A 12,630-nucleotide genomic window follows, 5' to 3' on the forward strand; every position below is an offset into this window, starting at 1 on the left:
GGTCGCGACCCTGTAAACTGATTTGTTACTTTTCTTATCTTTGTCCCTGCTGAGCAGAATCTCTTGAGTTTCATTACAGGCAGCTGTTAGAATTGATACAATAGTTGCTAATACTCCAGAGATGCTGCTGAGAAATGTATCCACTAAATGTTGCAAAATTCTAACAGTTCAGAATCTGCACCTGAATTACTGAGCTGCCAGACTCAAACACCAGAGACACCAACATTCAACTTTAAACTAAGATTTTCGAAAAACAGTAAAAAAAAAAAAAATAATGCAAAGTAATTGTAAAAAGTCTTTATTTCTGGAGAACAATCTAAAAACAACCTAATTGAAAAAAAGTTTTGGAAGTGAACAACCCCTTTAATAGTGCTGTTCCAGCAGAATTCTGCACTGTGCACTGAAATCAATTTCTCAAAAGAGCAAACAGTTTTTTTTTTTGTTTTTTTTTACATTTAATTTTGAAATCTGACATGGGGCTAAACATATTGTCAATTTCCCAGCTGCTCCCAGTCATGTGACTTGTGCTCTGATAAACTTCAGTCATTCTTTACTGCTGTACTGCAAGTTGGAGTGATATCACCCCCTCCCTTTCCTTCCCAGCAGCCTAACAACAGATCAATGGGAAGGTAACCAGATAATGGCTTCCTAAGACAAGATAACCATTCCCTGATAGATCTAAGAACAGCACTCAATAGTAAAATCCAAGTCCCACTGCGACACATTCAGTTACATTAAGTAGGAGAAACAACAGCCTGCCAGAAAGCAGTTCCATCCTAAAGTGCTGGCTCTTTCTGAAAGCACATGACCAAGCAAAATGAGCTGAGATGCACCTACACACCAATATTACAACTAAATACACTTGCTGGTTCAGGAATGACATTTTATATTGTAGAATGAATTATTTGCAGTGTAATTTAGAAATAAAAATCATGACAGAATTTATTTAATCTACTTATTTATTGACCGGATAGTTTTCCAATCATGCTGTGCTCCTTTCCAGGTATTGATGGAGCGTTTTAATATGGATCGTCGCATCTTCTGCTTCATCCTATCAACTCGCAGTGGAGGAGTTGGAGTCAATCTGACTGGTGCTGATACGGTCATCTTCTATGACAGCGACTGGAATCCCACTATGGACGCCCAGGCCCAGGACCGGTGTCACCGTATTGGTCAGACTCGTGATGTGCATATATACAGGTGAGGCAGTGAGAAGTAATGTTAGTGTAGCTTCTTATAATCTTGATACATTGTCCATATACAGACCAGTCCGTTTCAAAGCTTCAGCTCCTTGTGCTAAAGCTGAGGGATTGGTCTCAGAGGAAGAATCCCTCGGGATGCTGTTGCAGGCTTCTATCCTGTATTATAGCCTTTCAGAGGGAATACATTCAATCACATCCCTTCATTCCTCACCCCTGCCCGTTTAAGGGGGTTGTTCGTCTTAAAATTAATGGTATACTGTCATGTGAAGTTCCAAAACCCACCAGCACTCCCTGGCCTCTCCGGTACAAGCTGGCCTGGTGCACAGTTGAAAGGGATTGACAACCCTTAATGAAACACGTTTAGCAAGAAGAAAACCGGCACTCAGAGCTCAATGCATGTGGGCAATAAACACGCAGGGCTTTGCCCGCATGCATTGAGCTCTGAGTGCCGGTTTTCTTCTTGCTATACTGTCATGCGAAAACATATTTTTTTCAAAATGAATCAGTTAATAGTGCTGTTCCAGCAGAATTCTGCACTGAAATCAATTTTTCAAAAGAGCAAACAGATTTTGTTATATTCAACTTTGAAATCTGACATGGGGCTAGACATATTGTCAGTTTCTCTTGCCTAGATTGGGGGACACAGGCACCATGGGGATGAAGATCCTGTTGCTTGGAGAAAGGACACTAAAAGGTTAAAGTGGCTCCTCCTCCTCCTGATCTGGGCTTCATCCCCGCCTACCTCCTCAATCCCCAGTTTTCTTTAGTGTCCTCAGAAGGAGGATGGACACTTCGTGGCTGGGAGCAATGGTACAGATTTATTCAGTATCATGCCACTACTAGGGGTCAGTGTTTCTCTTCCAGAACCCCTCCAGCCAAGGACTTCTGATTTGAAGATGCTCTATAGCCTTCCCGCTCTACGGAGGCTGCAGGCTGGGGAGCTCCCCCCCACACTACCCTGGGCACTGGTTCCCGCTCTCCGGAGGCTGCACCAGTAGCCACAACAGAGGGTATAGCTTTTATTGAGCATTCCTGGCTGGCACAAGGAGGTAAGTCAATTCCCTCCTCCCTCCCCCCATTACATGCTGCCTGTCAGCTCTGCAGAAAGGCATTTAGTTTGTCCTGGACGCGGCTAAGCTCGTCACTTCGGCATAATCTATGGCAGCCAGACGTTTCCTTTGGCCAAAAACTGGTCAACAGATCTTACCTTGAAGTGGTCTCTGCTTGGTCTCCCATTCTCGGAAAACAACTTTTTGGTGCTGAACAGAGAAGGTAAATTCTCAAGCTACAGGAGGCAAGAGCACTTTACTTCTGCAAAACAGACCCAAGAGGACTACCTTCAAAAGGCAACCATTTTTTCGTCCCTTTCGCCAAAATCAGAGCCAGAGGTCCCAACATGAAAAACAACAAGCTCCGACCCGCCCCAGATTCCAGTCAAGGCAGAGCACTTCTTGGTCAGGAAGCAGAGCTGCACCTAAGCCCGCACAGGACAAAACAGCCTCCGCATGAGGCTTACCCATGAAAGCTTACCCTTTGGCGGACGCTTAAGTCACTTTCGGGAGGTGTGACGGCATGGAGTACTGGACCCCTGGGTCCTACAGATCATATCTATCTCATAGAATTCGCTCAGCTACCTGCGAGGTGATTTTCCATCTCAAGGCTCCCTACCAGAGAACCCAGGCACTCAGCGTGCCAAGGGGTTCCACACGCCCTGACTGCCTCCGCGGTAGTAATGGCGGTCCCTCAAAGGTAAAGGGGCTTCGGTTTCTACTTAAACCTGTTTATAGTACCCAAAAAGGATGGATCTTTTCGCCTGGTGCTAGACCTAAAGGCACTAAACGACCATGTAAACAAGCACCACTTCAAGATGGAATCCATCCAGTCAGTCCTAATGTCCCTGGACATAGAGGATTTCAGGGCGGTGATCGACATCAAAGATGCTTACCTGCATGTCCCCATACATCCCAACCATCACTGGTTCCTTCACTTTTCAGTGGCAGGAGAACATTGGCAATCCCTGGCACTCCCCTTCAGACTATCCTCCGCGCAAAGGGTATTCACAAAGGTCATGGCTGCGGCTCTAGAGGACCTGCGACTGCAGGGAGTGAGTGTCATACAATACCTGGACAACCAACTGGTAAAGGCCCGTTCCATGGCTCTGGCCGCAACTCATCTCCAGACACTAATGCTGTTAGGCTGGCAGATAAACTTCCAAAAATCTCGATTCATACCTTCTCAGAGTACAGAATGTTTAGGGCTTGATCTAAATTCTTCATTGGGAAGAGCCTTCCTTCCCCAATCCAAGATCACCTCAATGCAGGGGCTCCTGTCAGCTCTGCAGAAAACTGATCAGGTACCTTTACGATTGCCATGAGAGTGCTAGGGACTATAGTGTCATCCTGCGATTCCATATGCGCAGCTCCACACCAGAGCCTTACAGAGCCTTACTCCAACACCAGAGGAGGAACTGAGCGAACCTAAACTGCAGGATTCCCCTATCAGAACTGGTTTGAACCTCTATCAATTGGTGGCTTTGACCAACAACACTTCAGTCAGGAAAACCCTTCCCCATTCACCAGTGGATAGTCATCACAACAGATGCCAGTCTACAAGGTTGGGGAGAAGTATTGGGAGACCTAACCGTACAGGGACGTTGGTCACAGAAAAAAAAAACTACTCTCCATCAACATCCTGGAATTAAGAGCAATCTACCTGTCATTGCTCCAATGGTCAGGCAGACTTCAAGATCTACCTGTAAGAATACAGTCAGGCAATGTGACAGCGTTGGCTTACATCAACCACCAAGGAGGCACAAGGAGTCAAGCTGCCCTCGCAGAGGCACAGCAAATTCTTCTGTGGGTGTAAAACACAGTACCAGCTATCTCTACAGTTCATATCCCTGGAGTGGACAACTGGATAGCAGATTTTCTCAACTGAGAGACCTTAGATCAGGGAGAGTGGAGCCTACACCCAGAGGTTTTTTCAACTGATTCTGGGATTCTGGCAAGTAGACTTAATGGCATCCAGGTACAACAACAAGCTTCCAAGGTTCTTCACAAGAAGCAATGACCCTCTGGCCCTAGCTGTGGACACACTGGTGGATCCGTGTTAGTTTCACCTACCATATGTCTTCCCACCACTGGCAATTCTGCCAAGGGTAATCAAGAATGGTAGAAACAGTTCTAGTGGCACCCTACTGGCCACTCCACACTTGGTTCGAAGAGCTCATGAGTTCATCAGTGGACGCACCATTCCACCTTCCAGACAGAATGGATCTGCTATCTCAGGGACTGACCTCCACCCGAGTTCACCATGGCTGGCTTTAATGGCTTGACACTTGAAGCCATAATCCTAGCCAGATCAGGAGTTCCAAAAAAGCCAGTCTCCGCACGCATCTACCACAGGGTATGGAGGACATTCATATCCTGGTGTAAATCTAAAGCCAAAGACCCACAGTCTTGGGATGAAAGTAGCCTATTGTTATTCCTTCAGGAGGGTTTAGAAAAAATGGCTGGCGCTCACTGAATGTTCAGGTATCAACCTTATCTATCCTTTTTCAGCAGCAGCTTGCAATGCTGCCCAACATCAAGACCTTCCTCCAGGGAGCATTGAGGATGTTACCTCCATACCGTCATACAATCCCTCCCTGGGATCTCAATATGGTACCTTCTGTATTGCAGGAGCAACCGTTCGAGCCATTGGATTCAATTCCATTACCTCTGCTGACTCTTAAGGTAGTTTTCTATTAGCCATCACTTCGACTAGTCGAATTTCAGATCTAGCAGCTCTACCCTGTCGTCCACCATTTTTGATTTTTTAGAAGGACTAGGCGGTGTTGAGACCTACCCTGGATTTTCTTCCTAAGGTGGTGTCAGAGTTCCATCTTAACCAGGACCTGGTGGTTCCTTCATTTTGTCCTGAACAAAAGACACATTTGGAGCAGTTACTTACATAGATGTGGTTCGTCTCTCAGAACATACACCAGGGCTACCAAGAGTAGAAGGAAGCTAGTCAACCTCTTTGTCTTACCAGAAGGACAACGGAAAAGCCTTAAGGCATCTAAGACCACCAATGCAAGATGGATTAGGTCAACAATCTTGAAGGCCTATGAGGTACGAGGTAAGGCCACACCTTTCCGGGTTCAGCTCATTCTACTTCTTCACTCAGCACTTCTTCGGTGGTTCACCTCCAGGCTTCAGCAGAACAGGTCTGTAGGGCTGCAGTGTGGTCATCCACACACACCTTTTCCAAATTCTACAAGGTGCATACATTCACCTCAGCCGAAGTGAGCTTCGGCAGGCAAGTATTGCAGGCGGTTATTTCCTGAACACTAGGGGTAACAAGTCCCGCCCTCATGGATAGCTTTGGGACGTCCCCATGGTACTTACCGTTAAATCCTTTTCTCTTGTCCTACATTGGGGGACACAGGCCTTCCCTCCCTGTATTAGTTCAAGTTAATGTTGATCAGTTAATATCTTATATAATTTTTATTGTTCAAATACCAACGAGTTCAAACAGCAGGTGGTTCATACCGTGCTTAGCTTGCATTGGGGAGGAGCTCCTTCTCTTCACATGGGCAATTGGTAGGGCTCGTCATCTCTTCTTCGGTCAGAAAACTGAGGATTGAGGAGGTAGGCGGGGATGAAGCCCAGATCAGGAGGAGGAGGAGGAGCCACTTTAACCTTTTAGTGTCCTTTCTCCAAGCAACAGGATCTTCATCCCCATGGTGCCTGTGTCCCCCAATGTAGGACAAGAGAAAAGGATTTAACGGTAAGTACAAAAATCTATTTTTCCCAGCTGCCCCAGTCATGTGACTTGTGCTCTGAACTTCAGTCACCCTTTACGACTGTACTGCAAGTTGGAGTGACATCACTACCTCCCTTTCCGCCCCCAGCAGCCTAACAACAGAACAATGGGAAGGTAACCAGATAGCAGCTCCCTAACACAAGATATCAGCTGCCTGGTAGATCTAATAACAACACTCAATAGTAAACTCCAGGTCCCACTGAGACACATTCAGTTACATTGAGAAGGAAAAACAGCAGCCTGCCAGAAAGCAGTTCCATCCTAAAGTGCAGGCACAAGTCAAATGACTGGTGGCAGCTATGTCTAGCCCCATGTCAGATTTCAAAATTAAATATTAAAAATCTCTGTTCTTTTGAAAAATGGATTTCAGTGCAGAATTCCGTGCAGCACTTTTAACTGTGTTTTCAAAAAAACAAGTTTTCCCATACCCTTTAATGCAGTGATCCCCCAACCAGTAGCTCGTGAGTAACATGTTGCTCCCCAACCCCTTAGATGTTACTCCAAGTGGCCTCAAAGCAGGTGATTATTTTTGAATTCCAGGCTTGGAGGCAAGTTTTGGTTGTATAAAAACTGGATGTACTGCCAAACAGAGCCTCAATGTAGGTTGACAATCCACATAGGGGCTACTAAATGGCCAATCACAGCACTTATTTGGCACCCCAAGAACATTTTTAATGCTAGTGTTGCTCCCCAACTCATTTTACCTCTGAATGTTGCTCACAGGTTCAGGTTGGGGATCCCTGCTTTAATGTAAGGGGAAACCACCCCTTTAACAATTTTTTTTTATCTGCTACTTTTTTTCCCCCTGTTTGTTTGTGTCATCCTCTCCATCTATCATTTAGCCTACTCTTCTTCATACTTGCTTAGTTTCCTTAATTATTGCACACATTCAGGCCAAACAATCAGTTTGCGGTCATGAAATATATTGTTTCTTGCTTCAGAACGTCCTATTTTCATCACAGCCAAAACCCAGGTTTTAGGTTCTCCAAGCCCATTGCCCACTATTTTTCATGCTTGACCCCTTTGCCTCTTCCTTCTTTCCATCGCCATAATCTTCCCTTTGCTCTTTCTTATCCCGCTCCCCAGAGCCCAGTCCTGCTCTAACTCTCTTCCCCTGTTTCAGATTGGTCAGTGAGCGCACTGTGGAGGAGAACATCCTAAAGAAAGCTCAGCAGAAGCGAATGTTGGGGGATATGGCTATCGAAGGAGGAAACTTTACCACAGCCTACTTTAAACAGGTATTTTATGCTACTCAATGGGGTTTCCCTTAGATGAATATAAAGAACTGAAGCTACTGCGGCCCGTTTCCTTGGCTCTTTTATATCTTTATTGAATGTTTTTGTCCTGGTGTTTCCAGCAAACCATCAGGGAGCTGTTTGACATGGAAGAGCCCCCACCTAAGGTAGTGGAGTCCGGAGTTGCATCTCCAGAGGATGGCACATTGGAAGATGAAAGCACAACACAAAATGCAAACATTCTTGAACAGGTACACTGCACATTTCATTGCCTTCAAGAACATAAAATACTGAACTTTGAAGCAGTGTAGATCAACTAAGCCAGGAGAGCCCACACTTTATTAATGTGAGGTCTACTTTTAGTAATGTTGTCATGTTATGATCTTCATCCATAAAAGCATGCTGTTCCATGGGAAATATTACTTCTGATTTATGAGAAAATGTATATGGCTATATTTAAAGGGGAACTAAATGAAAATGTAATATAAGCTTCATCATACTGAAATAAGAAACTTTCTGAATACAATAAATTAAATATTGTGTACAGTTTCTGAAAGAATCAAGTTTATATTCACTATTCCTCTCTCAGCATCTGTTTCTCTTCATTCTGTCTTCATGCAGCAGTTGGGTGTCAGATATTCATTGCCAGTTACATCCAATATATCTTATAGGGGGGCCCCTTTTGCCTAGAAGATATATTAGTATTCAGTATTAAAATCACCAGACATCATGTTTCTCTACATGCAGAATTTGTGCAAAAGGCAGTTATTTTGTTAGATTTTGTTTGTACTGGAATCAGTTATTTGAGTGAGCTCTAATACATCTGCTAGAAAAGGAAGCCCCCCCCTATAAGATATATTAGATCATTCCTCTGACACCCAACTGTTGCATGAAGAGATAATGAAAAAAAACAGATGCTGAGAGAGGGATAGTGAATATAAACTTGATATCAGAAATATTTGATTGTATTTACAAAGGTTATTATTTCAGTATGACGAAGCTTATATTACATTTTCATTTTTGTAATAGTTCTTCTTTAACAAACAACTATATGTAACCTTAACATAATAAATATCTGAATGAAAAGCATGAAACAGGAGGATGATATAGACAAGCTGTTAGTTGACAGTGTCTTGAGATCTACTGATCACCAGCTAAAGGTCTACTGGTAGATCCCGATATACCTCTTGGGCACCCCTGATCTAAGCCCTATACTGCTGTGAGTTTAAGAATCTGTGACGTTTTGATCTACTTGTTCAATCTAATCATTAAATGCCACGTGCTTGCAAATGTCCCGCAGGCCCTCTGCAGAGCCGAGGATGAGGAGGACACCTTAGCTGCCTCTCTGGTCCGTGCTGAGCAAGTTGCAGACCTTGCAGAGTTTAATGAGAATGCTCCTTTGGAACCTGAGGAGGAGGAACAAAGCAGGGCCGAGCAAGAAATAAATGCCTTGGTTGATCAGGTAACTGCTAGGGGCCAGCATGTTTATTGTAGCGTTTCTGGACTAGGAGGTTCATCTTTACAATCTCTTTTCCTTCTACGCAGCTGACTCCTATTGAACGATATGCCATGATCTTTCTGGAAGCTTCACTGGAAGACATAAGTCGGGAGGAGCTCAAACAAGCTCAGGTAATGAGTTTAAAGGGATTCTGTCGTGATTTTTATGGTGTAGTTTTTATTTCTAAATTTCACTGTTTACACAGCAAATAATTCACTCTACTTCATTCCTGAACCAACAAGGTGCATCTCCGGTTATTTTGCCTGGTCATGTGCTTTTAGAAAGAGCCAGCACTTTAGGATGGAACTGCTTTCTGGCAGGCTGTTGTTTCTTCTACTCAATGTAACTGTGTCTCTGTGGAACCTGGATTTTACTATTGAGTGTTGTTCTTAGATCTACCAGGCAGCTGTTATCTTGTGTTAGGGAGCTGCTATCTGGTTACCTTCCCATTGTTCTGTTGTTAGGCTGCTGGGGGGGAGGGGGTGATATCACTCCAACTTGCAGTAAAGAGTGATTGAAGTTTATCAGAGCACAAGTCACATGACTGGGGGCAGCTGGGAAACAGACAATATGTTTAGCCCCATGTCAGATTTCAAAATTAAATATAAAAAAAAATCTGTTTGCTCTTTTAAGAAATGGATTTCAGTGACGAATTCTGCTGGAGCAGCACTATTAAACGATACGTTTTGAAAAAAAATATTTTCCCATGACAGTATCCCTTTACTTTCACTCTTGTAGCCTGTTTCCTTTTCCTTCTGTTAAGGGTACCCTGACTTTGTTGCTTTTTGTATTTTATCGCTTGTCTCCGTTGCTGAATACTCCCTAATGCCCTACACCTTTTGTACTTAAGGAGCAAGTAGAAGCTGCACGAAAGGACCTTTTCCTGGCTAAAGAAGACACCGGCCCTTCTCTGGACGACACATGGGAGGAAGAGAATAGAAAGACACGCAGGGTACGAGCCCAGTCTTCCAGCAAACCACCAGGGGAGAGAGTAGGAGTCCGTGTGAGTGAGCGATTGCGTGGAGCCAGGACAGCAGATGGTTCAGACATCACAGACAGTCCAGCCTTGCTTGAAACCTCGTCTCCTGACCAACAAACCTTGGAAGACAATGCATCCGTAATCTCACAGACCGAGAACACAGTCTCAGAGTTGAACATATCTCATAAGGAGGCCTCCAGCAGTCCATCCCACCAGCCGTGTCCTTCAACCCCATTAGCACCCACCACTTCTCCCCCAAAAGAAACCCCTCCGCAGTTGTCCTCTTCTGTGAAGGAAGAAAATACAGACGAGTCTGCTGTATCGGACAGTGAAATACTGCTTGTGCCAAAATCTGACCCCACCGCTTCCAGTGGAGTGCCCCAGGACCTGGAGAGCAGCACTCCTCGTACACCACGCAGGAAAGTTACTGCCGACTGTGAAATTCGAATGGCCGGTGCAGGGGACACGTCCCCAACTGAAAAAGTCCTGAGGCGGTTGCCTGGCCGGCTAGTGACTGTAGTGCAGGAGCGGCCGCCTGTTTTACGCCGACAGAATCGCGGAAAAGCAAGTTGCCCTTCAGCTGATCCTCAAAGCCCCTCTCCTTCCCACCAATCAGATGATACATCTGAGGCTGGCAGTCCCCCACCAAAGAGAAAAAGGGGAAGACCACCAAAGTCAAAATTAGAAATGTCTCCAACAGAGGCCGTGTCTATAGGAAGTTCTGCAGTAGAAGAGTCTTCTGATATAGACGCTTCTCTGTTGGAAAAACCTTGCGACAAAGGCCTTTCACCCCCTGGACCTAATTCGGAACTGCCCGTATCCACTAAGGCAACCCATGTACCAGGAAGTCCTGCGTCGTGTGCAAAATCCAACTCTGACATTGAAAATGGTTCTTCACCTGTTGAAAAGAGGAAAAGGGGAAGGCCCCCCAAAAGGAGAGACAGTGTAACAACCTCTCCAGTTTCCCCTTTATCTTCTGGCGAGACTACACTGGAGCTGCTCCCACCTTCTGTCCAACTCTATACCAATGTAACAAAATCTCCTCCCATCATTCCCATGGTTTCTTCCAACATTCCTCAGGCGGGTGGGTGTGTGGAGGGGACCAGCAGCAGTGGAGGTGATGGACCTTTAACCCCTCCTAAACGGAAACGTGGCCGCCCCCCTAAGTCACAGGTGATGTCAAGTCCAAACTTGCACAATGACAAAAGAGACAGCTCTCCTGAACGGTCACCCAGCCCCCACCACACAAAGTCTCCTCCGGGGAGGAAGAAGAAACAACCCTCCTCTTCTTCCAAGAAGGATGAGGAGCTCACAGCTTCCGCTGATACTGACAACTCCTCTGAGGAAGAGACTGTAAGGACTCCTCTCACCCGCAGCGCAAGGACACGTTTGCAGCCCAACCAGGTGCCACTTGTATCCACTCCAAACCCAAATTCTGCTGGTAAATCCCTCAGAGGACGTTCAGCCTGTTCTCCCCACCTCCGAGGGAGACCTGGCAAAAGGAGTAAACCTCCCAATATAAGCTCCCCGAGTCCCCCATCCTCTTCCCCCCACGGCAGTTCTAGTGAAAGACAGTCTAATGGTGGGAGAAAGCGCCACTGCCCACCCGCAGAACAACGCATTCTGCGCAGCTCACTCACAGCCCCTCCCTCCAGTAACACTCGCTCCGCCCGTCCCCCTCCCCCACTACCCAACTCTCCCAGCAGCCACAGAGTCAGAAAAGCCAAGACGTGAGTTTTTCTCCCAGGATATTTGGCTGTGTTTTACCCCCAGGTGAGCCGCCTCCCCTTGAACAGACTGGAGGGACAGGCGAGAGACTGCCCGAAAGCAGTAAAATAAAAAAAGACTGCCCCAAATGTGCTGCAACACAGAGTCACTGCCCGGAGAGTACTCTGTCCCAGCCCCATGACTGAGAAATAACCGAAATCTATGCAAAGAGGCTCGAGAGCCCGACAAGAGAAGCTGGAGTCAGATTTGTTTTAAAATGGTTTCACACGTTGAGTTATCAATGGGAGTTTCTGGGATTTTGGGGGTGTTGGGCCCTGTAAGTATTAGACAGACAACAGACTCGGGTTTCTGGAGCTTTGTCTGTCTCAGGCCTGTGGGTCCCCGAGAACTGGATGTTTGGGCATGTTTCTACACAAGTCCCTGTACTTTCATGAAAATAAAGTGTTGAGTAAAATGTGTGGAATTTATTAGTTTTCTTTTCTAAGGCAAAGTGTAACTTTTTTGAGTTGTCCTCCCCTTTAAAGGAACAGTTTAGTATAAAAATAAAACTGGGTAAATAGTCTGTGTATCTAATATAGTTAGTTAGCCAAAAAAATATAATGTATAAAGGCTGGAGTGAGTGGATGTGTAACATAATAGCCAGAACACTACTTCCTGCTTTTCAGCTCTCTTGCTTTCCATTGATTGGTTACCAGGCAGTAACCAAGAGACTTGAGGGGGGGGGCATGTGTCATAACTGGTCAATGAGTTTGCAATTGATCCTCTGCATTCAGCTCAGTGAGTAAATGATGCAGGTTAAAACATTTTTTAATATGGTAAAACATTTCCATTCAGAAGGGGATTGTAACTTCATTAGGGATACTCCCCTATCTAAACTTTTAGGACCACTAAGTCCTCTTGTTTGCTAAATGGGACATACTGCAAAAAATGTGGGGATCTGTGTACATGGTCTTTATTATAATGGTAATGTTCCCGGGCCCTGAAGGAAACCCCAAACGTTCCCTCTGCCCTAACCATTGGCTGTCAATTTCCCATAGACCTAATCCGTTCACTGGAGACCATTAAGCCCACAACCCATGTACTGCCTGATAGTCACCAGCCCCCTGAACAATGTATGTAGTGCCTGATAGTCACCAGCCCACTGAACAGTGTATGTACTGCCTGATAGTCACCCAGCCCCCT

General features: G+C 45.5%; 1 protein-coding gene across 5 annotated transcripts in view; it reads left to right on the forward strand.

The window, feature by feature from the left end:
• srcap.S (Snf2-related CREBBP activator protein S homeolog) overlaps positions 1-11,902 on the forward strand; it is a 62,040-nt gene extending 50,138 nt beyond the window's left edge. For all 5 annotated transcript variants that reach the window (XM_018239360.2, XM_018239361.2, XM_018239362.2 and 2 more), the window contains 6 exons: positions 1,004-1,200; positions 7,132-7,246; positions 7,366-7,494; positions 8,544-8,705; positions 8,789-8,872; positions 9,592-11,902. In XM_018239360.2, the coding sequence (XP_018094849.1) occupies positions 1,004-1,200; positions 7,132-7,246; positions 7,366-7,494; positions 8,544-8,705; positions 8,789-8,872; positions 9,592-11,454 (2,550 nt within the window). In that variant the 3' untranslated portion in view covers positions 11,455-11,902. The remainder of the gene's footprint in view (positions 1-1,003; positions 1,201-7,131; positions 7,247-7,365; positions 7,495-8,543; positions 8,706-8,788; positions 8,873-9,591) is intronic.
• Positions 11,903-12,630: the final 728 nt, after the last annotated feature.

The sequence above is a fragment of the Xenopus laevis genome, chromosome 9_10S, assembly GCF_017654675.1.
Source record: "Xenopus laevis strain J_2021 chromosome 9_10S, Xenopus_laevis_v10.1, whole genome shotgun sequence".
NCBI lineage: Eukaryota > Metazoa > Chordata > Amphibia > Anura > Pipidae > Xenopus > Xenopus laevis.